Consider the following 26,922-nt stretch of genomic DNA (forward strand, 5'->3'; position numbering starts at 1 on the left):
TGGGTGTTCTTGTACACCAGTCAATGAAGAGAAAGTGAGGATTGCAGATGCTGGAGATCAGAGCTGAAAATGTGTTGCTGGAAAAGCATAGCAGGTCAGGCAGCATCCAAGGAACAGGAGAATCGACGTTTCGGGCATAAGCCCTTCTTCAGCCCTTATTCCTGAAGAAGGGCTTATGCCCCGAACGTCGATTCTCCTATTCCTTGGATGCTGCCTGACCTGCTGCGCTTTTCCAGCAACACATTTTCAGTACCAGTCAATGAAGGTAAGTATGCAGGTACAGCAGGTAGTGAAGAAGGCTAATAGCATGTTGGCCTTCATAACAAGAGGGATTGAGTATTGAAGCAAAGAGGTTCTTCTGCAGCTGTACAGGGCCCTGGTGAGACCACACCTGGAATATTTGTGCAGTTCTGGTCTCCACATTTGAGGAAAGACATTCTGGCTATTGAGGGGGTGCAGCGTAGGTTCACGAGGTCAATTCCTGGAATGGCGGGACTACCTTACGCTGAAAGACTGGAGCGACTAGGCTTGTATACCCTTGAGTTTAGAAGACTGAGAAGGAATCTGATTGAGACATATAAGATTATTAAAGGAATAGACACTCTGGAGGCAGGAAACATGTTTCTGCTGATGGGTGAGTGCCGAACCAGAGGACACAGCTTAAAAATACGGGGTAGACCATTTAGGACAGAGCTCAGGAGAAACTTCTTCACCCAGAGAGTGGTGGCTGTGTGGAATGCTCTGCCCCAGAGGGCAGTGGAGGCCCAGTCTGGATTCATTTAAGAAAGAGTTGGATAGAGCTCTCAAGGATAGTGGAATCAAGGGTTATGGAAATAAGGCAGGAACAGGATACTGATTAAGGGTGATCAGACATGATCATATGGAATGGTGGTGCACGCTCGAAGGACAGAATGGCCTACTCCTGCACCTATTGTCTATTGAGAGGGTGGTGGATGCTGTACTCTTGCAACATTTTAGTAATACCTGGATGACCATTTAAAATGCTCTGGCCTAGTAGGCTACGAACCAAGTACAGAAAAATAGGGTTAGTTTTTTGGATGACATAGATATAGTGGGCTGAAGGGCGTTTTCTATGCTGTATGACTCTATGACTTTAATATGTGTTAATATCCTTGCCTGACAAGATCTACCAATATCCAATGTAAGACTTTCATTGACACTCAGCCTCAATGATTGTTTTGGGAGTTGGGTGGTGAATGGAGAATATAATTCGAGATGTGTGTGACGTGTTACCTGATATCAGGCTGGATTTCAGTTGACAGTGTTTGGAAATTTTGCGTGAAAATGTCTGCAAGGATGAGATTTCTGTGTGCTGGTGTACGTGTGTACATGTATAACAGTCAAAGAGAGAGAGCGAAAGCAAGAGCAAGAGAGCGCGCACAAGACTGTGAGAGAGAAAGTGAGAATGTGTATGTGTGTGTCAGTGTCTTTGTGTTTGTGTGAATTAATCTGTTTGTGTCAGGATGAGAGAATCCCTATATGTGTAAGTGCGTGCTTTTTTGTGGTTATGTTGCTAACTGGAGTTGGGCGTCCCTCTCGTAGCAAGTGTTTGGAGCTTACCAGGTGCTGAGGCAGGCTGTTTAAAAGGTCAGGCTTGCTGCTTTAGGACTTCATTACAGTTATAATGGAAAATCCCTTATCCACCACCCCCAGATCATACACATTCCACTTGCCTCATATATATATATGTTCAATAGCAGAAACTGTAAGCACTTGAAACCTCTTTATTGTTTAAGTTAAAAACTGTGAAATTAACAGAACAGATTACAGAGCCAAGCTGTCAATTAAGTGACACTTTCCCTTTCTGTGTAATATCTATCACCTGACCTCCCCCTCTAACCAAAAAAAATGACTCTCAGTGGAGGATTGGTTAGGTAAGGCATTTTAAAAATCTCTTTTAGCAGTTTAGAGCAGAGGAGATAGAAGCTAGGGCAGTTGCATGCTCCTCTTGCAGGATGCCGGAGGTAAGGATCACCACTAGTGTCCCTGCTGACTTCACCTGCAAGAACCTAACAGGGAAAGCAGATCAACTCAGGGCATGGTTAGGAACATGGGACTGGGATATTAAAGCAAGTACAGAAACATGGCTCAGGGATGGGCAGGACTGGCAGCTTAATGTTCCAGGATACAAATGCTAGAGGAAGGATAGAAAGGGAGGCAAGAGAGGAGGGGAAGTGACATTTTTGATAAGGGATAGCATTACAGCTGTACTTTGGGAGGATATTCCCAAAAATACATCCAGGGAAGTTATTTGGGTGGAACTTGTAAATAAAAAAGGAATGATCACCTTATTGGGATTGTATTATAGACACCCCCCTAACAGTCAGAGGGAAACTGAGAAACAAATTTATAAGGAGATCTCAGCTATTTGTAAGAATAATAGGGTGGTTATGGGAGGGGATTTTAACTTTCCAAACATAACACTATGACAGTCCCAGTCTTAGAGTTTAGATGGAGAGGACTTTGTTAAGTGTGCACAAGAAAATTTTCTGAGTCAGTATGCGCATGTACCTACATGAGAAGGTGCAAACCTTGACCTACTCTTGGGAAATAAGGCAGAGCAGGTGACGGAGGTGTCAGTGGGGGAACACTTTGGGGTCAGCGACCATAATTCCATTAGTTTTAAAACAGTGATGGAAAAGAATAGACCAGATCTAACAGTTGAAATGTGAAATTGTAGGAAGGCTAAATTTTGATAGTATTAGGCAAGAACTTTCAAAAGCTGATTGGGGACAGATGTTTGCAGGTAAAGGAACAGCTGGAAATTAGGAAGCCTTTAGAAATGAGATTTCAAGAGTCCTGAGACAATATATTCCTGTTAGGGTGAAAGAAAGGCTGGTAAGTGTAGGGAACGCTGGATGACAAGAGAAATTGAGGGTTTGGTTAAGAAAAAGGAAGCATATGTCAGGTATAGAAGGAGAGATTGAGAGAACCATTAGAAGACTATAAGGCAGTAGGGGTATACTGAAGAGCGAAATCAGGAGAGCATAAAGGGGACATGAGATAGTTTTGGCAAATCGGGTTAAAGGGAATCCAAAAGGCTTTTACGAATACGTTACGGACAAAGGGTAACTAGGGAACGAATAGGGCCCCTTAGAGATCAGCAAGGCAGCCTTTGTGTGGAGCCACAGGAGATGTGGAAGATACTAAACAAGTATTTTACATTAGCATTTACTGTGGAAAAGGACATGGAAGATATAGAACGTGAGGAAATAGATGGTGACATCTTGAAAAATGCCCATATTACAGAAGAGGAAGTGCTCGATGTCTTGAAATGCATAAAAGGTGGATAAATCCCCAGGAGCTGATCAGGTGTACCCTAGAATTTTGTGGGAAGCTAGGGAAGTGATTGCTGGGCCCCTTGCTGAAATATTTGTATCACTAATAGTCACAGGAGAGGTGCCAGAAAAATGGAGATTGGCTAATGTGGTGCCACTGTTTAAGAAGGGTGATAAGGACAAACCAGGGAACTATAGACCAGTGAGCGTGACGTCAGTGGTGGGCAAGTCATTGGAGGGAATCCTGAAGGATAGGATTTACACGAATTTAGAAAGGCAAGGACTGATTAGGGATAGTCAACATGGCTTTGTGCGTGGGAAATCATGTTTCACAAACTTGACTGAGTTTTTTGAAAAAGTAACAAAGAGGATTGGTGAGGCCAAAGCAGTGGACATGATCTATATGGACTTCAGTAAGGCATTTGACAAGGTTCCCCTGAGAGACTGGTTAGCAACATTAGATCTCATGGAATACAGGGAGAACTAGCCATTTGGATACAGAACTGGCTCAAAGGTGGAAGACAGAGGGTGGTGATGGAGGGTTGTTTTTCAGACTGGAGGCCTGTGACCAGTGGTGTGCCACAAGGATCGGTGCTGGGTCCACTACTTTTTGTCATTTATATAACTGATTTGGATGTGAGAATAAGAGGTATAGTTAATAAGTTTGTAGGTGATACCAAAATTGCAAGTGTAGTGGACAGCGAAGAAGGTTACCTCAGAGACCAAAGGACCTTGATCAGATGGGCCAATGGGCTAAGATGGAGATGGAGTTTAATTTAGATACATGCGAGGTGCTGCATTTTGGGAAAGCAGATCTTAGCAGGATTTGTATACTTAATGGTAAGGTCCTGGGGAGTGTTGATGAACAAAGAGACTTGGAGTGCAGGTTCATAGCACCTTGAAAGTAGAGTTGCAGGTAGATAGGATAGTGAAGAAGGCATTTGGTATGCTTTCCATTATTGGTCAGAGTATTGAGTACAGGAGTTGGGAGGTCATGTTGCAGCTGTACAGGACAGTGGTTAGGCCACTGTTGGAATATTGCGTGCAATTCTGGTCTCCGTCTTATCAGCAAGATGCTGTGAAATTTGAAAGGGTTCAGAAAAGATTTACATGGATGTTGCCATGGTTGGAGGATTTGAGCTATAGGGAGAGGTTGAATAGGCCAGGGCTGCTTTCCCTGGAAGGTCAGAGGCTGATGGATGACCGTACAGAGGTTTATAAAATCATGAGAGGCATGGATAGGGAAAGTAGACAAAGTCTTTTCCCTGGGGTGGGCGAGCCCCGAACTAAAGGGCATAGGTTTAGGGTGAGAGAGGAAAGATATAAAAGAGACCTAAGGGGCAACTTTTTCAGGCAGAGGGTGCTGCATGTGTGGAATGAGCTGCCAGAGGAAGTGGTGGAGGCTAGTACAATTGCAACATTTAAAGGGGTCTGAATAGGAAGGGTTTTCAGGGATATGGGCCGGGTGCTGGCAGGTGGGACTAGATTGGGTTGGGATATCTGATCTGCATGGACGTATTGGACCGAAGGGCCTGTTTCCCTGCTACACAACTCTATGACTCTAAGTGGTGGAGGGATGTTGTCCATACAATAGTGGTTGGAATCTGCACACAATACTTATGATTTTCTTGTAAGCCTCCATTAATAGGATATGAACAATGGAACAGAATTTCAAAACAAGGAGAGGGTAGGTTTATTGGCAGTTTGGTGACATTTTTCAATTTGATTTTATTTTAAATAAAAGAAATTTAGAAAAGCTTCAATTCCAATCTTGCAAGCTAGTTTCTAATTAAAAATAAGAAGCATTTTTTACAAAAAAGTAACAGACAGACAAGGCAGTGGCATTAAGTGTTGGTCAAGACACTATTTAACCTTAAATGTAGAACTTTCTTTCAAGGACTATCACTTTGCAGACTGTTCTTGCTGAATAGTTAAATCATTTGCAACTAAAATATCTTCCAGTTCAAAAAAATGGAAATTTAGAGCTGCACTTTACTGGACCAGAAACAACTGTCAGTAGCTGGAATGATGTTAGTTCTGTTTTCTAACTGACAACCAGGAATTGTGACACACGCTGCACTCTCACACAGTTTTAAACTGACCTTCAAGCAGATTGAATAGGATTTCAACAAGAGTCATTTGGAAGGTCATTATTCATACCTATTAACTTGGCAAATGCATTACACAGAATATTGTCAATGGCTTAAAAAATTCCAAGTCACTAATTCTAAACACAAGCTCCCTGCTTTGTTTCAATGTATGCAGAAACACTATTTCAGTAATAATCTTCATTATTTTATACAATGCCTTTAACAAAGAGTCAAAATGAAAACATCGGCAGAATAAAATGTATAGTGAACCAGGAACGGATAAATCAAGACTGTAATTCTAATTTGATTGAAAAATTGGCCTTTGAGAAGGTTTTTTTTAGATTGGAGAGGGGTGGAGTGTTTTAGGCAGGAAGTGCCCAAGAGTAGGACCAAAATAGTGGAGCATTATACCTCATACATTAAATACATAGCCATCTTTACAATCTCGATTTTTTTGTTATTATACTATTACCTTTACTGCCCAAAGACTTGTGTACTAGTTTATCCACCAGATTACTTGTCTCATCCCAGCAATTTATGCTTGCTTCCATATGTGGTTGAATCAGTTTAAATTTCTGATGCAGATCACGGTACACTTCCTGTGTTAGTTTATCCTGTTCCTGGGATTCATGGAACTTTTCCAGACAATCCTCTAAAGAAATAACCCTGTGTATCAGGAAGGTATTATGAATGCATTTTATTACACATTTACAGACACAAAACAGCTCATGAAACAATAAGAATAACAACAACAATATGGGAAGGCAGGTCTAATGGTATTGTCATCAGAAAATTAATTCAGATACTCAGATAATGTTCTGGGGACCCAAATTCGAATCCTGCCATGGCAGATCTAATTATGATGGTGAAACCATTGTCAGTTGTTCGAAAAAAACCCCATCTGGTTCACTAATATTCCTCAGGGAAGGAAATCTGCCATCCTCACCTGGTCTGGCCTACATGTGACTCCAGACCCACAGCAATGCTGTTGACTCTCAGTTGCCATCTGAAATGACTTGGCAAACCTTTCAGTTGTACCAAGAAGTCTCAAAGAAATGAAACTGGATGGATCAGCTGGCATCGACCTAGGCAACAGAAAAGAGCTCTTTCGACTCTGCAAACATATGGGGCCAGTGCCAAAATTGGCTGTCTCACAGACTAGTCAGGAACAGCGTGACATAGTCATACTCATGGAATCATACCTGACAGATAATGGTCCAGATAACACCATCGTCATCCCTGGATATGTCCTGTCTTACCAGCAGGACAGATCTAGCAGAGGTGATGGCACACCTCTGTATCAGAGGTGATGATACATTCTAGAGGGAGGGAGGGAGCTGCTCTGAGAGTCCTCAACATTGATTCTGGACCCCATGAGGTTTTGTGGCTTCAAGTTAAACATGGGCAAGGAAACCTCCTGCAGATTATCACATAGCATCCTCCCTCAGCTAATGTATTGGGACTCGTCTGTGTTGAGCAACACTTAGTGGAAGCACTGCGGATGGCAAGGGCACAAAATATATTCTGGGTGGGGGATTTCAATGTTCACCATCAAGAGTGGCTCGGCAGCAGTACTACTGATCGAGCTGGTCAGGTTCTAAAGGACTTAGCTGCTAGACTGGGTCTGGGCAGGTAGTGAGGGAACCAACAAGAGGGAAAAACATACGTGACCTCATCCTTAGCAATCTGCCGGCTGCAGATGCGTCTCTCCATGACAGTTTCATTAAGAGTGACCATGCACAGTTCTTGTGGAGACCAAGTCCACAATGAGAATACCCTCCATTGTGTTGGGTGGCACTATCACCATGCTAAATAGGACAGATTTCAAACAGACCTGGCAACTGAAGAGTGGGCATCCACAAGGCGCTGTGGGCCATCAACTATATTCAAACACAATCTGTAACCTAATGGCCTGGCATATTCCTCACTCAACCATTACCATCTACCCAGGGGATCAACCCTGGCTTAATGGAGAGTGTAGGAGGGCATGCCAGGAGCAGCACAAGGTTTACTTTAAGATGAGGTGTCAACCTGGTGAAACTACTAAACAGGACTATTTACATGCCAAACAGGATCAGCAGAAAGTGACAGACAAAACTAAACAATCCCACAACCAATGGATCAGAATTAAGCTCTGCAGTCCTGCCGTATCAAGTCGTGAATGGTGGTGGACGAATAAACAATGCACTGGAGGAAAAGGCTCGACAACTATCCCCATCCTCAATGATGGAAGAGGCCTGCACATCAGTGCCTAAGGTAAGGTTGAAGCTTTTGTACCAATCTTCAGCCATAAGCGCCGAGCGAATGATTCATCTCTGCTTCCTCCAATGGTCCCCAGCATAACAGACATCAGTCTTCAGCCAATTCGATTCACTCTATGTGATGTCAAGAAACTGTTGGAGGCACTGGATACGCAAAGGCTACAGGCCCTGACAACATTCTGGCAATAGTACTCCAGAACTTGCCGCTCCCCTAGCCAAGCTGTTTCAGTACAGTTATGGCATTGGCATTTACCCAAGAATGTGGAAAACTGCCCAAGTATGTCCTGTACTTATATAGCAGGACAAATCCAAACAAGCTAATTACCACCCTATCATTTTACTCTCGATCATCAGTAAAGTGATGGAAGGTATCATCAACAATACTAACAAGCAGCACCTGCTCAGCAATAACCTGCTCAGCGATGCCCATTTTGGGTTTCTCCAGGGCCACTCAGCTCCTGACCTCATTTGGTTTATATGTGGATAGAAGAACTAAATTCCAGAGGTGAGGTGAGAGTGACAGACCTGGACATCAAGGCTGCATTCGACCTTGAGGTATCAAGGAGCCCGAGCAAAACTGAAATCAATGGGTATCAGAGGGTAAACTCTCTGGTGGTTACAGTCATACCTGACACATAGAAAGATGGCCGTGGTAGTTGGAGGTCAATCATTTCAGCTCCAGGATATCTCTTCAGGTGTTTCTCAGGATAGTGTCCTAGGCCCAAACATCTTCAGCTGCTTCATCAATGACCTTCCCTCCATCAGGTCAGAAGTGGGGATGTTCGCCGATGATTGCACAATGTTAAGCACCATTTGCTACTCCTCAGAAACTGAAACAGTCTGTGTCTAAATGCAACAAGATCTGGACAATATCCAGGCTTGGGCTGAGAAGTGGCAAATAACATCTGCACCACACAAATGCCAGGCCATGACCATCAGCAACAAGAGAAAATCTAACCACTGCCCCAATGGTGTTACCATCACCGAAACCACCACTATCAATATCTGGGAGTTATCCTTGATCAGAAACTTAACTGGATTTACTACATAAACGCAGTGGTGACAAGAGCAGGTCAGAGGTGAGGAATACTGTGACAAGTAACTCATCTCCTGAATCCCCAAAGCCTGCCCACCATCTACAAGGCACAAGTCAGGAGTGTGATGGAATACTCCCTGCTTGCCTGGATGAGTACAGCCCCAACAACACTCAAGACACGATCCAGAACAAAGCAGCTGCTTGACTGGCACTGCATCCACAAGCATCCACTCCCTCCATCACTGATGTTCAATAGTAGCAGTGTGTACTATATACAAGATACACTGCAGAAATTCACCAAAGGTCCTCAGACAGCACCCTCCAAACCCATGTCCACTTTCACCTTGAAGGACAAGGGTAGCACATATTTGGGAACACCACCTTTAAGTTCACCTCCAAGTCACTCACCATCTTGATTCAGAAATATATCACAGTCCTTCACTGTCGCTGGGTGAAAATCCTGGAATTCCCTAAGGGCATTGTGGGTCAATTCACAGCAGGTACACTGCAGTGGTTCAAGAAGGCAGTTCACTACCACCTCTCAAGGGCAACTAGGGATGGCTAATAAATGCTGGCCAGCCAGCGATGCCAACATTCCCCTAAAAAATGAATAAATAAAAAAAGAAAAGAATTGGAGCAATTAAGTTACATGCATAAAGGAACCATGATTAACTGGCAGAGCTCTCCTCCCTTTTTTGAATTCTTCAGAATAATAGCAAATACAAACTGAATTAATTGCAGGAAACTTAAAACATTTTCAGATAGACCATGTTCTGATCCAAACAATGATTTTGAGATTCTATTATTGCAGAACACTGACAGTAATATTATAGAATACTGCATCAAATTAGTCAATACAGATCTATAAGAAGACAGTGATACCAATATTATATTAACATAACACAATATTTCTGTTAAATGCATGAACTTACTCATTTAGTAGCGCTTTAAGGTGGAGCTGCAGGCTACGCATCACGGTGTATACATTCGTCAGCTCCCTTGATTGTTGTTTGGTCTTATTTGATGGTTCTAAATTAGATAGGTGCTGTACCTGCCAATATCTGTGGAAGTCATAGCTGTGTTTCAACTCTTCAAGGCAACTTGTAAGGACATGAGGTACATTCTGGGTTACTTCTGCAACGACATGGTGTGCCAAGTGCTCTGCAGTAATATGGGATTTGGATGCAGCCTGGACTGGAGATAATAACAAAGCCAGGCGCCTGAAGAACTCTGAGCTTTGACCTACCCAAAGCTGAAACAGTACCTGTGCAGAATGAGTTATACTTCAGTGAAACATGAAAATATCTACCAAAATCAATAGAGTTATTTAGTGGTCTGTATAATCTGAATAATTTTGCTGAATTCATTCGAGCAACATGACAGGCATAATCATTTTAAAACATGCAGTACCATATTTGCCACTGTAAAGAACAATTACCCTAAAGTGAAGAATTTTATCTATTCTATTTATTCCTGGTACAACTAGGACCTGCACTATGTATTTGAAACTTGTATGCACAATGTAAACAAACATGTAAATTTATCCCATTTCAGACTATTATAATTCACTAACTGCACATATGCAGGATTGTTACTGAATGGATTCATCAGAAATTACACAGTTGCTTCCCATCTTGTATTATATTTGTGAGATGTAACAATGTTTTTTCTTTGTTTTCCTCTTGAGGAAGACAGAAGAGTGAGCACGTGTTGTCTTCTGATTCTCTCTTCCTGTGGATTAACTACTTGACCTTTGCTTAGCTTTTTTCACTGTTGACAGCAGGAAAGCTTGCAGGGACAAACCTAGGTATTGCACCTTCATAGCATGGGCTGCTGTGAACTCCACCATGCTGCACCAATGAGTCCAGGCACTTCCATACAAAGAGATTAAAACTAGTTCAAAGATGTGCAGTTTAGGTACATTGCTCATTGCTAAGATGCCCATAATTTCCAGGGATTTGTAGGTTAGGTGTGGGAAGTGCAGGGTTATGGGTTAAGGTGGGTCTGGGTGGGATGCTCATCAGAGGGTTGGTGTGAACTCAATGGGCTGAATGGCCTGCTTCCACACTGTAAGGATTTTATGTACTGAAGCCAGTAGTTGGCAGCACAGTAAAATAAGCAATTAAACAGTGCAACTAAAAACAGTGCTTTTGGTGTTATGCACTAGACCAAACCCCCTCAAAATATTTTAAATGGCCAGACTCCAACTTTTTCTTAATTTTAAAGGCAAGTGTAAGGATGCAATTTGATTGGTCAGACTACCAGACTTGAAGTAAAACACATTTTATTCTTACGCTTTAGTTAAAATACAAACAAAAGAAAGAAGAATTGCAATAACTTAACCCTACTGGAAAACTTAATAATAGATTATTTAACTAAACAGCAACTGTTCCAATATAGTAACATTGCATAAACACACCCTTAGCAAAGTCAAATTCAGTAATATAGATTGTCTCAAATGCAATTCTCTAGTCCAGGAGGATAGAACTTCAAGAGAAAATTGTAGCAGGGAGAAATGTGTAGCAATTCCTAAACCTCAACTGCTACTGAACATTAAACTAAAGTCTGGGTTCTGAGGGAGTTTGATCCCACCTCTTTGGGCTGCCTGTATTGTTCCAACTTGTAAAAACAACCCCATGGCCTCACAAACTGGTTATGTTATTGGCCTGGAACAGATCACTCGACACCTCTGTCTCAACCTCTCTGCATGACAAAATACACTTCTTAAAATCATAGTATTGTCACTGTGGAAAGAAAATACCATTCATAAAAGTCATATCTCTGGTATTAAAGGTGTTTTTACTCTGGAGATAAAATATAGGTTGTTCTTCTATAATGCACGTTTTGTTAATGCAAATTGCTAATCCACGATTGACGAATTGGGGACATTGTTTTTAAAGCATATAATAGTTATAACGCAATTCCAGCCCCATTAGTTTAAATGGTCCTGCTATTATGAGATTTTCTTATATCACAGAGTTGCACAAGAACAGGACTACCGTGTAATAGCAGAACTGACTGTAGCTAATTCTCCATTAAGGTTAATCTGCTTGAAGGAACCTTTGATTGGGAGACGTTTCTACTACACATTACCTTCATAGCACACAGAGAGGCCTATCTGGTCTTTTCCGGTGAATGTGCTCCACTTGAGGTACATCCTGTCTGACTTCAACTGATTCATTGCTCCTTCATGTGTTTATCTAAATTCCCATAAAATTCATGTTGCAGTGAACTTAAAAAAACATTAATATGTAAAAGTTTTACTTTGATTAAGTATAACATGTCTTTTCCACCTTAGATTGTAATGCTCCACACACCTTTAAGTCCTTGAGACTGTAACAATCTGTCAGCTCCTGGGCCTCCTCCTCAGACACAAGGTCTTTGTCGAGTCCCATGCCAAGCTCATTTATTGGGATTGCAGAGAGGTAATTAGTCACGTTATCAATTTCAGAGTTCAGAGGATAGGTTTAATAATAATTAAGGCATTATAACAAGTCATTGTCAGCCTGCAAACTGTTCTCTGAGCCATACTCATGTCTTATCAGAGTAAATAAACAAATCAAAGCAACATATTCAGACTTGACCTATTTCGACCAATTTATTACAGCATGTTCTTTGGAACAAAAGTTAAAAATATAATCAATTGAAAAATACTGTATGAGTTAGACTACTGGATAATACTATAAAGTGAAATTAGCTAATTACTGAAACTAAACTCTGTTCAAACATGTTTTTTAAAACATACTTGTGTCTTGGTCTAAAATAAAGACAATAGAGTTAAGCCATAATTAGTAAATCTCAATACAAGTTTTTAAACAAAATAGTGATGTGCATATTTTTTAAGGTCATGTATATGGAGTAAAACTTCACTTGTAAAAAGGAAAATACTTGTTTTTATCACCCTTCGATAATCAGTAGTAGGCAAATGAAACTGGAGGAATACGTGGATTTAAGATACTTGATTTCTGAGAGGCTGATTTCCATTGACAGTCTTTCAACATAGAGACAAAGAACAATTTTAGTCTGTAGATGAGGCTCAAAAATTGAAATATAAACACAGAATTCTGGAAAAGCTCAGCAGGTCTTGTAACAACTTGGAGAGAAACAGTATTAATATTTCAGATTGAAGATCTTTCCTCCACAATTTTCTCTTTTAGTTTCAGATTTACAGCATCACTAGTACTTCGTTCTCAAATGAAAAGTTAGGGACAAAATCAGAAATTGCTGGAAAAACTCATCAGGTCTGACAGCAACTGTAAACCTGCAAAGTTAACATTTTGTGTCCAGTGGCCCTTCTTCAGAACTGAAGAAAAACTTAACTTTGCTTTCTCTTCATGGAACATTTTGGAAGGTGTTTTATTTCAATTCTTCCTGCCAAACTGTTAAATTGCCCATTTTGGCAGAAAGCATCGAAAAGAAATGCATTAACTAAATATTGGGAAGCAGCAATGTTCAGAGATGCCAAAGGATTTGGCTGTCCAAATGGATGAATTGGCTATTATGCAGGCACACCAAGTCATTAGGAAAGCTAGTAGAATGTTTTTGTTTATTGCTAGGGGAAATCATAGAATGCCTACAGTGTAGAACAGGCCATTTGGCCCAACAAGTCCACATTGACCTTCCGAAGAGGAACCAATGGCTGTCCAAATGGATGAATTGGCTATTATGCAGGCACACCAAGTCATTAGGAAAGCTAGTAGAATGTTTTTGTTTATTGCTAGGGGAAAGCCCAACAAGTCCACATTGACCTTCCGAAGAGGAACCAATCCAGACCCATTCCCCTACCTATTACTCTACATTTATCCCTGACTAATGCACCTAACCTACACATCCACTATGGGCAATTTAGCATGGCCAATTCACCTGACCTGCATATCTTTGGATTGTGGGAGAAAATCTGAGCATCCGGAGGACACGGGGAGAATGTGCAAATGCCACACAGTCGCCCGAGGCTGGAATCAAACCCAGGTCCCTGGCACTGTGAGGCAGCAGTGCTAACCACTGGGCCACTGTGTCACCCTGTGAATTTTAGGGTGTTTATGCTTCAGTTATATAGTATACTGGTGAGACCTTATCTGGAGTAATTTGTACAGTACTGGTCACTTTTTTTTATATGAAAAAGCAGTTCAGAGAAGGTTTACCAGACTAACAACTAGGAATGGGTGGGTTGTCTGAAGTGGGAAAAATTGGATAGGTTAGACTTGTATCACTGAAGTTAAAAAGAATAAGGGACTTGATTGAAGTATACACGAACCTGGGGTGATGATAGAGTCCAGGTGAAGCGGCCATTTCACTGTCTGGGAGAATTTCGAACTAGAGGTTACTGTTTTAAAAGTAGGGCACATTTATCGTGTACATCAATCACTATGATGTAGTGCAAAGAACCATCTAACAGCTGTGACGATGCTACTCCTAACAAAGTAATGTTGTCCTTGTTTTTCTTCAAAAAGAGTAGTAAAAAGCAGAGGTTCTAATTTGTCTGGGATTAGGCCACTTTGATATGGCAAACAGATACTGCCTTAGGCAGCTCTCAACGAAAAGGGCTTTTAGGCTTATTAAAATAAAAACACTTGTACAATGCAAGGGGAGTGGCCAGTTCTCCCAGTTCAGGAATTTTTCTAGTTTGGTTTAGTTTTTTAAGCTGCAAAGCCGGAGAAGCTGCTGGGGAAAAAAAAAAGAGGTCCCATGCTTCAGCCAATGATCCCTGGCTGGTTCTCTCTGACATCTCTCGCCTGTAAAAACCGGTTTTGGAGTTTACCTTTTTGCCAAGGAGTGTGTTTATGGGATGTTGCAGGAAATTGGAACAAGTCTTTGTTAAGTTACGTGAGATATCATGTTGGTCGCGTTTTCAAAGCACTGTCATTCTAAATTCTGTTTTCTTTTGTTTGTTTTCTTTGGTGATATGTAAATAATTCTGTTTTATTTGAGACCAAGTGGGTTGACCAGCTGCATCACTCCTGGGATATCCACCTTACATCTGCTTGAAACAACTAGAAAAGTTAGGGTCTGGGCTATGCTCTTAAAATGTTTTGAGGGGGTCTGGCTTGGTCCATAACATATCACAGAAGCAATGGAATGAAATGACACTGCTGGACTAATTCAGGGAAGATGCCCACTCCACAGGGTGGGAGGTGTGGCAACCCAATACCCAGGACTCAAACTTCCACCCTGCTTCCCGGAGCCCTTGTTAGCAATGTATCCTATAACAATGATATCACTGCTCATGGAACTCTGGGTCACTGGTACATTCTGTGGCTTAACCTGTCACAACTAGATTCGTAAGTTCCTCAGATATAGGAGCAGAATTAGACTATTTGACCCATCAAGTCTGCTCACCCATTCGATCATGGCTGATATGCTCCTTTCCCCCTTTTTCCTGTCTTCTCTCCATATCCCTTCAACCCATTGACAATTAAAAATTTGTCTAACTCCTCCTTAAATTTACTTAATGCTCTAACATCCATCGCACTTTGGGGTAGCAAATTCGACAGATTCACAACTGTTTGGGTGAAGTAATTTCTCCTCAACGCTGTTTTGTCCTAGAATGTCCCACAAGAAGCAGCATCCACTCCAAATCTATTTTATCCATACCTTTTATCATCTTGAATACCTCAATCTGATCTCTCCTCATTCAAGTAAATTCCAGACAGTACACGCCTAAACTGTTCAATTTCTCTGCACATCACAAACTCCTCATCTCTGGAATCAATCCAGTGAAACTCTTCTGAACTGTCTCCAATGCCACAACATCTTTCCTCAAATAAGTAGACCAAAACTGTGCACAATACTCCATGAGTGGTCTCACCAATACCTTGTATTGTTGCAACAATACTTCCCTTTATATTCTATTCCTTTAGCTATAAAGGCCAACATTCCATTTGCTTTCTTTATTATCTGCATTACCTACATGCTAGTTTGCTGTGACTCTTGAACAAGTACACCCAGATCCCTCTGCACTGCAGCATCCAAATCTCGCCCCATTAAGATAACAGGTCACCTTCTCATTTTCTTCGACCCAAATGTGTGACCTTGCACTTATCCATGTTAAACTCCATCTGCCACACTTTGGCCCCATCTCCTAACTTATCTGTATCCATTTATAAGGTTCTTATTTCCTCACTGCAATTTACCGTCCTGTGTATTTTTATGTCATGCGCAAATTTGGCTATGCAGCCTTCTGTCCCTGTATCCAAGTCATTAATTTAGACTCAAAACAGCTGGGGTCCAAGGATCGAACCCGGTGACACCCCATTAGTCAGATCTTGCCGTCCAGAAATAAACCCATTTATCCCGACTCTCTGTCTTCTGTCCATCAGCTAGTCATCTATCCAGGCTAATAAATTATTCCTAATCCCATAAAATCCAACCTTGTGAATTAACCTTTTGGGCGACACCTTATCAAACGCCTTCTGGAAGTCCAGCTAAATTACATCTAGAGCATCTCCATTATCCACCTTGCTTGTTACATCTTCAAAGAACTCTAGCAGATTAGTCAAATATGATTTGCCCTTCACAAAAGCACACTGACTCTGATGGATAGCGCTTTGACTTTCCAAATGTGCTGATACTGCTTCCTTGATAATTGATTCAAACACTTTCTCAACATTAAAAATCACACAGCACCAGGTTATAGTCCAACAGGTTTAATTGGAAGCACACTAGCTTTCGGAGCGACGCTCCTTCATCAGGTGATAGTAGAGGGCTCGATCGTAACACAGAATTTATAGCAAAAATTTGCAGTGTGATGTAACTGAAATTATACATTGAAAAATAGATGAAAGGCTTAACAGACAATCAGTTACAATACAGTGATAGTCTTAATGCTCTAACATCCATCGCACTTTGGGGTAGCAAATTCGACAGATTCACAACTGTTTGGGTGAAGTAATTTCTCCTCAACGCTGTTTTGTCCTAGAATGTCCCACAAGAAGCAGCATCCACTCCAAATCTATTTTATCCATACCTTTTATCATCTTGAATACCTCAATCTGATCTCCCCTCATTCAAGTAAATTCCAGACAGTAAATTCCAGAATGTTCAATTTCTCTGGGGTGGGGGTTGGGAGTGTGAGAAAGTGTCTGTGTGCGCGTCTGTGTGTACCTGTGTCCTGTGTATGTGAGTGTGTGTGTGTGTGTGTGTGTAGGAATATCTGTGTGTGCGTGTAGTGCAATGGTGATCACTTGTAATGTGACATGTACCCAAGGTCCCAGTTGAGGCCCTCCCTATGGGTACTGAACTTAGCTATCAGCCTCTGCTCGACCATTTTCCTCTGCTGCCTGTCCTGAAGTTCACCTTGGAGGATGGTCACCCGAAGGTCCGAGGCTGAATGTCCTGGACACTCCCACACATGCACCCCCTCACAGACTTAAGACACTCTGCATTCACTACACACACACACACACACTTTCTCACACTCACAACCCCCACCCCAGACAGACACCCACACAGGCAGACAAAGACCCACATGCACACACATATTTTGTGGGGTGAATTTGTACTTGCAGAGTTACATTGCACTTTGCTCAAAACTGCATACATTCATGTAAAACTCTGAGCTCAAAAACTGCACGAATTTATGTAAAACTCTGTTATCTCACTTTTTAGATTAGAATCAATCTAAACATCATGGCATAGACAGAGAACACGGGGGCTAACACCTTCAACATATTGTCTAGCTATCACCATTGTTAACAGCTAACTCGAGAACGCAACTTTAAAAAAGAGGTTTTGTGATTTACACATGAAAGAAGTGAAACTATCACTGTATTCTAACAGATGAAAGGCTTAACAGACAATCAATTTTTCAATGTATAATTTCAGTTACATCACGCTGCAAATTTTTGCTATAAATTCTGTGTTACGATCGAGCCCTCCACTATCACCTGATGAAGGAGCGTCACTCCGAAAGCTAGTCTGCTTCCAATTAAACCTGTTGGACTATAACCTGGTGTTGTGTGATTTTAACTTTGTACACCCCAGTCCAACACCGGCATCTCCAAATAGTTTAACAACTGTTGTTGAGAAATGAACTGATCTGTAATTTCCCACATTTTTGCCTCGCTCTCTTTCTGATTAAAGGGTGTTAGTGTAGCCACTTCCGTTGCCACTTCCTTTAATACCCTAGGATGTAGGCTATTAGGCTCAGTGGACTTGTTAGTCCTCAATCTTAATAGCTTGCTTGTACCTTTTTCCTATTGTTCTAGGTTCTACCTTGTCTATTGCCTCTAACTTGCCTGTTCCAATGATACTATTGTCCTCCCCCATGGAAACTGAGACAAAATATTGATTCAGCATCTCTGCCATCTCCGTGTTCTCCACTATTAACTCTCTGGTTTCATCTTCCAAGGGACCAACATTCACATTAGCGACTCTTTTCCCTTTTATATACCCTTAGAAGCTTTTGCTATCATTTTTCTATTTTGTGCTAGTTTTCTTTCATAATTTACCTTAGCTCTACGTATTAATTTTTTAGTATCCCTTTGATTATGTTTGCAAGTTTCTAAATCTTCCAGCCTGCCACTGACCTTTGCAATAGGGCACACGTTAGTTTTGGCCTTTATATTGTCCTTGACCTCCCTGTTTAGCCATGAATTTTTTTACCCCCATTACCATCGTTCTTTCTCACTGGGATATGTCGGAGTTGTGAGGAATTGAATAGCACCTGAAATATCTGCTACTGCTTATCTGCTGTCTTACAATTTATCCTTCCAGTCCAATCTACTCGGGCTAAATCTGTCCTCATGGCTATATAGTCACATGACTGACTGCATCTTCACAAAATTGGCTTAATGGCAGGAGATAGAGTGATGGTGGAGGGTTCTTTTTTGGACTGGAGGCCTGTTACCTGTGGATTTCCACAGGAATCAGTGCTGAGTCCACTTTTGTTTGTCATTTTATATAAATGATTTAGATGTGAATATAGAAAGCATGTTTGGTAAGTTTGCAGAAGACAACAAGTTTACTGGTACAGTGAACAGCGAAGAAGCCTGCGCTGATCATCATGCCCTAACTACAAGAAAAAACAAATCTGCGGTCTGTATCCCTCCATATTCATGTAACCATCCAGATGCCTCTTAAATGTCGCCAATGTGCCTGCTTCCACCACCTCTTCTGGTAGTGCATTCCAGGCTCCTACCACTCTCTGCATGAAAATTTTCCCTTGTACATCCCCCTTAAGTTTTATCCTTCTCACCTTGAACATGAGGCCCCCGTGTAATTGAAATTTCAACAGTGGGAAAAAGCCTCAGACTATCCACCATTTTGCCTCTCATAATTTTGTTGCCGCTGTCTTTCCAATGAAAACAAACATGCTTCTGGGAGAACAAAAAGATGTTAATCAATTGGGTCAATGGGCTGAGGAGTGATAAATGGAGTTTAATTTGATTAAATGCATCAAACAAAGGCAAAACTTATACAATTAAAAGTAAGGCCTTATGTAATGTTGCAAAACAGAAAGACTTAGGGGTTCAGGTATAAAATTCTTTGAAGTTTGCTTCACATGTCAGGTAGTTAAGAAAGCATTTAACATGCTTGCCTTCATTGCTCAGAGTTAGGAGTTGGGACATTATGTTGAGGTTGTACAGGATCTTGGTAGGCCTCTCCTGGAATAGTGTCCAGTTCTGGTCATCCTGTTACAGGAAGGATATTATTAAGTTACAGAGGGTTCAGAAGAGATTTACCAGGACGCTTCGGAATAAGGTGGGTGAACTTGCAGCATGGGTTGGGACCTGAGACTTCGATGTTGTGGCCATTTCGGAGACATGGATAGAGGAGGGACAGGAATAGTTGTTGCAGGTTCTGGGATTTAGATGCTCAGTAAGAACAAAGAAGATGGTAAAAGAGGGGGAGGCCTGGCATTGCTAATCAAGGACAGTATTACCGTGGCAAAAAGGATGTTCGAGGACTCACGGGCTGAAGTTAGAAACAGGAAAGGAGAGGTCACCCTGTTAGGAGTTATCTATCGGCTTCCATATAGTTCCAGAGATATAGAGGAAAGGATAGCAAAGATGATTCTGGATAGGAGCGAAAGTGACAAGTTAGTTGTTATGAGGGATTTTAATTTTCCAAATATTGACTGGAAATACTATAGTTCGCGGACTTTAGATGGGTCAGGTTTTGTCGAATGAGTACAGGATGGTTTTCTGACAGTATGTAGACTGGCCAACAAGGGGCGAGGCCACATTGGATTTGGTACTGGCTAATGAACCCAGCAGGGTGCTAGATTTGGAGGTAGGTGAGCACTTTGGTGATATGACCACAATTCGGTTATGTTTACTTTAACGATGGTAAGGGATAGGTATATACTGAAGGGCAAGATTTATTACTGAGGGAAAGGCAATTATGATGTGATTAGGCAAGATTGAGGATGCATAGGATGGGGAAGGAAACTGCAAGGCCTAGGCACAATTGAAATGTGGAGCTTATTCAAGGAACTGCTACTGCGTGTCCTTGATAAGTATGTACCTGTCAGGCAGGGAGGAAGTAGTCGAGCGAGGGAGCCGTGGTTTACTAAAGAAGTTCTGTGGTGCCACTGTTTAAGAAGGGTAATAGGGACAAGCAGGGAATTATAGACCAGTGAGCCTGACGTCGGTAGTGGGCAAGTTGTTGGAGGGAATCCTGAGGGACAGGATGTACATGTATTTGGAAAGGCAAGGACTGATTAGGGATAGTCAACATGGCTTTGTGTGTTTTTTGAGTTTTTTGAGGAAATAACAAAGAGGACTGATGAGGGCAGAGCGGTAGATGTGATCTATACAGACTTCAGTCAGGCATTCGACAAGATTCCCCATGGGAGACTGATTAGCAAGTTTAGATCTCACAGAATACAGGGAGTATTAGCTATCTGGATACAGAACTGGCTCAAAAGTAGAAGACAGAGGGTGGTGGTAGAGGGTTAGTTTTCAGACTGGAGGCCTTTGCCACAAGGATCGGTGCTGGGTCCTCTACTTTTTGTCATTTATACAAATGATTTGGATGCGAGCATAAGAGGTTTAGTTATTAAGTTTGCAGATGACACCAAAATTGGAGGTGTAATGGACAGCAAAGAGGGTTACCTCAGATTACAACAGGATCTTGACCAGATGGACCAATGGGCCGAGAAGTGGAAGATGGAGTTTAATTCAGATAAATGCGAGCTGCTGCATTTTGGGAACTTATACATTTAATGGTAAGGTCCTAGGAGTGTTGCTGAACAAAGAGACCTTGGAGTGCAGGTGCATAGCTCCTGGAAAGTGGAGTCACAGGTAGATAGGATAGTGAAGGCGGCGTTTGGTATGCTTTCTTTTATTGGTCAGAGTATTGAGTATATGAGATGGGAGGTCATGTTGCGGCTGTACAGGACATTGGTTAGGCCACTGTTGGAATATTGCGTGCAACTCTGGTCCCCTTCCAATCGGAAAGATGTTGTGAAACTTGAAAGGGTTCAGAAAAGATTTACAAGGATGTTGCCAGGGTTGGAGGATTTGAGCTATAGGGAGAGGCTGAACAGGCTAAGGCTGTTTTCCCTGGAGTGTTGTAGGCTGAGGGGTGACCTTACAGAGGTTTACAAAATTATGAGGGGCATGGATAGGGTAAATAGGCAAAATCCCCTGGTGTCGGGGAGTCCAGAACTAGAGGGCATAGGTTTAGGGTGAGAGGGGAAACATCTAAAAGAGACCTATGGGGCAACTGTTTCACACAGAGGGTGGTACTTGTATGGAATGAGCTTCCAGAGAAAGTGGTGGTGGCTGGTACAATTGCAACATTTAAGAGGCATTTGGATAGTTATATGAATAGGTTTGGAGGAATATGGGCCGGGTGCTGGCAGGTGGGACTAGATTGGGTTGGGATATCTGGTCGGCATGGACGGGTTGGACCGAAGGGTCTGTTGTTTCCATGCTGTACATCTCTATGACTCCATGTTGAATCTCTTGTCAAGAGGAAGAAGCAAAGAGCAAAACTAACATCATTTACAAAATACTATGCAAGGACTGTAACAAACACTACATTGGACAAACAGGCAGAACACTAGCTACCAGGATACATGAACACCAATGAGCCACAAAAAGACATGTTTCTCTCTCACTAGTAGCCTCACATATGGATGAGGAAGGACATCACTTCGACTGGGACAATACATCCATCCTAGGACAAGCCAAACAAAGACATGCACGAGAATTCCTGGAAGCATGGCATTCCAACCAGAACTCTGTCAACAAATACATCCAGTTAGACCCCACCTACCACCCCCTGAGAAAAGGAACAGGGCTGACCTCACCACAGGAAATAACATCACCACAGGAAATGATATCACCAACCCAAAGAAACCCAAACATATAAATAGAAAGCAGGAATTTTCAGCAGTACCTCACTTGAGGTCCACTGAAGACGTTGCCTGGTAAGGTAACAAAACGTCTGGAAATGAACCTTTCAGCTCAGTGAGCAAACTTACATCCAAAACCTCAAACTGAGCTACAAATCTTCTCAAAACTCGCTAGGAAGAAGAAGGCTTATGTTAGGATGAGATGTGAAGGCTCAGTTCAGGTGCTTGAGAGTTACAAGTTAACCAGGAAAGATCTAAAGAGAGAGCTAAGAAGAGCCAGGAGGGGACATGAGAAATTGTTGGCAGATAGGATCAAGGAAAACCCTAAAGCTTTCTATAGGTATATCAGGAATAAAAGAATGACTAGAGAAAGATTAGGGTCATTCAAGACTAGTAGTGGAAAGTTGTGCATGGAGTCAGAGGAGATGGGGAAGCGGTAAATGAATATTTTTCCTCAGTATTCACAGTGGAAAAAAAACAAATGTTGTCAAGGAGAATACTGAGAGACAGGCTACTAGACTAGATAGGATTGAGGTTCAGAAGGAGGAGGTGTTAGCAATTCTGGATAGTGTGAAAACAGATCAGTTGGATGGAATTTATCCTAGAATTCTCTGGGAAGCCAGGGAGCTCATTGCAGAGCCTTTGGCTTTGTTCTTTATGTACTCACTGTCAACAGGAATAGTGCAATAATACTGGGGGACAGCAAATATTGCCCCCTTTTCAAGAGGGGGAGTAGAGACAACCCTGGTAATTATAGACCAGTGAGGCTTATTTCAGTTGTGGGTGAGGTATTGGAAAAGGTTATAAGAGATTGGATTCATAATGATCTAGAAAGGAATAAGTTGATTAGGGATAGTCAACACGGTTTTGTAAAGGGTAGGTAGTGCTTCACTAACCTTATGGAGTCCTGTGAGATTGTGACTAAATGGGTAGATGAGGGTAATGTGGTTGATGTGGTGCATATGGATTTCAGTAAGGCTTTGAGAAGGTTCCCCGTGGTAGGCTATTGCACAAAATACGAGACATGGGACGGAGGGTGATTCAGCGGTTTGGATCAGAAATTGGCTATCCGAAAGAAGACATAGGGTGGTGGTTGATGGGAAATGTTCATCCTGGAGTTTAGTTACTTGTGGTGTACCGCAAGGATCTGTTTTGGGCCACTGCTGTTTTTCATTTTTATAAATGACCTAGATGAGGGCGTAGAAGGATGGGTTAGTAAATTTGGGGATGACACTAAGGTCGGTGGAGTTACGCACAGTGCTGAAGGATGTTGCAGTTTACAGCGGGACATAGTTAAGCTGCAGAGCTGGGCTGAGAGGTGGCAAATGGAGTTTAATGTGAAAAAGTGTCAGGTGATTCACTTTGGAAGAAGTAACAGGAATAAAGAGTACTGGGCTAATGGTAAGATTCTTGGTAGTGTAGAAGAGCAGAGAGATCTGTGTCCATATACAAAGATCCCTGAAAGCCACCCAGTGATAGGGCTGTTAAGAAGGCATATGGTGTGTTACCTTTTATTTTTAGAGGGATTGAGTTTCAGAGCCATGAGGTCATGCTGCAGCTGTACAAAACATTGGTGCGGCCGCACTTGGAGTATTGCGTAGTTCTGGTTACCGCATTATAGCAAGGATGGGAAGCTTTGGAAAGGGTTCAGGGGAGATTTACTAGAATGTTGCCTGATATGAAGGGAAGGTTTTATGAGGAGAGGCTGAGGGACTTGAGGCAGTTTTCGTTAGAGAGAAGGTTGAGAGGTGACTTAATTGAGACATAAGATAATCAGAGAGTTAGATAGAGTGGACCATGAGAGCCTTTTTCCACAGATGGTGATGGCTAGGTTGAGGGGACACTGCTTTAAATTGATGGGTGATAGGTATAGGACAGATGTCAGAAATAGTTTCTTTACTCAGAGAGTAGTAGGAGAGTGGAATGCACTTTCTGCAACAGTGATAGACTCCCCAACCTTGAGGGCATTTAAGTGGTCATTGATTCTTGCCTCAGGCGACTGACTGTGTGGAGTTTGCATATTCTCCACGTGTCTGCGTGGGTTTCCTCCGGGTGCTCCGGTTTCCTCCCACAGTCCAAAAAAAATGTGCAGGTCAGGTGAATTGGCCACGCTAAATTGCCCGTAGTGTTAGGTAAGGGGTAAATGTAGGGGTATTGGTGGGTTGCGCTTCGGCGGGTCGGTGTGGACTTGTTGGGCCGAAGGGCCTGTTTCCACACTGTAAGTAATCTAATCTAATCTAATCTACACAATATGGATGAAAATGGAATAATGTAGGATAGATGGGCTTCAGATTGGTTCCACAGGTCGGTGCAACATAGAGGGCCGAAGGGCCTGTACTGCGCTGTAATGTTCTATGTTGCCAGGAATGGATGGTTTGAGTTATAAGGAGAGGTTGGTTAGGATAGGACATTTTCTCTGGAGTGTAGGAGGTTGAGAGGTGCCATTATAGAGGTTTATAAAATAAAGGCATACAGATAAGGTGAATGGCAAGTATCTTTTCCCTAGGGTGGGGGATTTCAAGACTAACAACATATTTTTAAGGAGAGAGGAGTAAGTTGTTTTTTGACACAGCCTGTTGCTCTCAAGGTATGATTCTCACTTTGGGCTTTTCATGGTGCAGAAATATGAGAAGTCCTGAGTTCAATCCTGGGCGAGCCCTTGTTTCTCATTTTCACTTATGGCGGCATGGTGGCTCAGTGGTTAGCACTTGCTGCCTCATAGCGCCAGGGAACCGGCGCATTAGTCAGAGGGAAATGGGTCTGGGTGGGTTATTCTTCGGAGGGTTGGTGTGGACTTGTTCGGCCAAATGGCCTGTTTCCACGCTGTAGGGAATCTAATCTAAAAATTTCATTGCAATTCTTCCTACTAAATTTGTTTCCCTACAATCTTTAAGGTCACCACTGCAACTCTTGGTGCTCACAATCTTAATTGTTGTTCTGAATAACATAGTTATGGTGTCAAAATCCTGCTGTTGCCAACTTCACTCCATTGTGAGAATTGATTTTGAAGTCTGATAACAAGAATTGGATTGGAATTTACCACGTGTTTCACATAAGATATTATGAGAATGGGTTTGAGAATCTGTCACAGCCTGTGGCTAATAGTTAAAGGACTGCAGTGGTTCAAAGAGAGGGTCCTCCTTTTATCCCATCATCATTAAGGTAACCAGGATGGTCAGTAAATGTGGAATCTACATCCCCAATAGACAATAATTGAAAAATACATTGCATGCAATGAATCTGATTGATCAAGATACTACCTTGTCACTGGGTCAAAATCCTGGAATTCCCTCCCTAATAGGTCAACCCACAAAGGTGGACTGCAGCAGCTCAAGAAGGAGGCTCACCATCACCTTCTCAAGGGCAGCCTAGAGATGGGTAATAAATGTTTGCCAGTCAGCAATGCCCACACCCAAAAAAATGAAGAAATAATATCAAAGATACAGATGTCGTCAGTTTTCTCAGGGTTAGATTATAAAGGAGAGGATGACCGAAAATAAACTTGCATTTTCCAAAGCATGGATGGTCAAGGGTGATTTGATAAAGGCATTTTGGATTTGAAGATAAATAATAGATTAAATAGAGAATTATATTGGTAGGGAATCTAGCACAAAGGGATTAAAAATTAAAAATGAGGATCAGGTGATTCAAAAGAGCAGTTACAAAACATTTCTTCCCCCAAAAAACAATAACTGCTGTTAAGAATCTTAAGTCTGAGATTGATAGATTTTTCCTAGATGATTGTATAACCAGACATGGAGCCAAGGCAGATGGATGCAGTTAAGGCACAGTTCAAACTCAAGGGGCTAATGACACAATCTTGTAACTGTGCTTTAAATTTATCAACCCAAATTGGAAACAGAGTTACTTGGTGACTTAGTTGTGAGGACATTCATAACAAAAAGGATATGACTTCAGCATCTGGCAGGTAGCCACTCGAGAAGCTCGATAGGCGGATCTCACTGATCTGTACACTGCCCTCCGAAGGCCAATTAGCTGCTGACCTTGCTGTTGCCTGGAGTTCCCCAGCTTACTGGCAGGACATGCAGCAGTCACTCTGGAAAACAAACAGTTAGCTCTAAATACTGCACAGTTCTCTCTGCAAAGCTGGTTATGATTAAAATTCTGCTTGGAATCATTTCATGAGTTTACGATGAATCAATAATTGCAGGAAAACAAAACGCATCAAACTCCATATGTAATTCATCATAGAAACTCATTATCAAAGTTTTTGAAAAATTTTGAATACATAAGGATTAGGCTTTGTAGCTTTGCATGCGCATTTGCATCGTATGATTTAAACCTGGAAGTACTGAAAAATGATTGAATTCTAAACATAGCTAAGATTATCCAATCAGTGAAGGTACATGAAAAAAGTAAATGTTTTCGTTGTTATTCAAGCTAGGCAAAACATGAAGTCAAATATTACATAAAATGGTGAGGAAAGATGCCTTAATCATTTTAGTATAATGCTTCAAATAAAGTGTTCCCTTTTTTCTATTGATTTAATCATACAATTTCATAGTGATAACTTCACACAATTTCCCCAAGCTTGTAGGCTGTCTCACTCAGTTATACAAAGACATTGGATTGCTCGACCAGCTACTACAGGATACTACTTCAGCTTGTGGCAAGAACCCACCCAAGATGCTTAACTTGCAATATTCAGAGATCTGTGTCTGTGTAATGTTTTATCTTAATCATTTGCTGCCATTATAATCTTCTTTTCCTCTTGGCATTTCTCCAGACCTCTCAATATATGCAGGCTTATTAATCAATAAAAAAATCTTTTATATAGTGATATTTTTCTATACCTACTTGCTGTGTATACTACCTTTGCTGCCCCATAATTACAACATTTTGAACTAACAAAATTTCACCACTTTCAATAGTTTGAGGAACTTCAACAGACCAAAATGTTAAATAAAATAACTTT

At 41.7% G+C, this 26,922-nt stretch overlaps 1 protein-coding gene across 3 annotated transcripts in view; it reads right to left on the reverse strand.

Moving 5' to 3' along the window:
- The window catches only part of vezt (vezatin, adherens junctions transmembrane protein), a 111,001-nt gene that overhangs the window by 22,004 nt on the left and 62,075 nt on the right, over positions 1-26,922 (reverse strand). For all 3 annotated transcript variants that reach the window (XM_043713311.1, XM_043713313.1, XM_043713312.1), the window contains exons 6-9: positions 25,897-26,043; positions 12,004-12,151; positions 9,619-9,950; positions 5,862-6,055 (exon numbers count right to left, since the gene is read on the reverse strand). In XM_043713311.1, coding sequence (XP_043569246.1) covers positions 5,862-6,055; positions 9,619-9,950; positions 12,004-12,151; positions 25,897-26,043 — 821 coding nt within the window. The remainder of the gene's footprint in view (positions 1-5,861; positions 6,056-9,618; positions 9,951-12,003; positions 12,152-25,896; positions 26,044-26,922) is intronic.

The sequence above is a fragment of the Chiloscyllium plagiosum genome, chromosome 23, assembly GCF_004010195.1.
Source record: "Chiloscyllium plagiosum isolate BGI_BamShark_2017 chromosome 23, ASM401019v2, whole genome shotgun sequence".
Classification (NCBI taxonomy): domain Eukaryota; kingdom Metazoa; phylum Chordata; class Chondrichthyes; order Orectolobiformes; family Hemiscylliidae; genus Chiloscyllium; species Chiloscyllium plagiosum.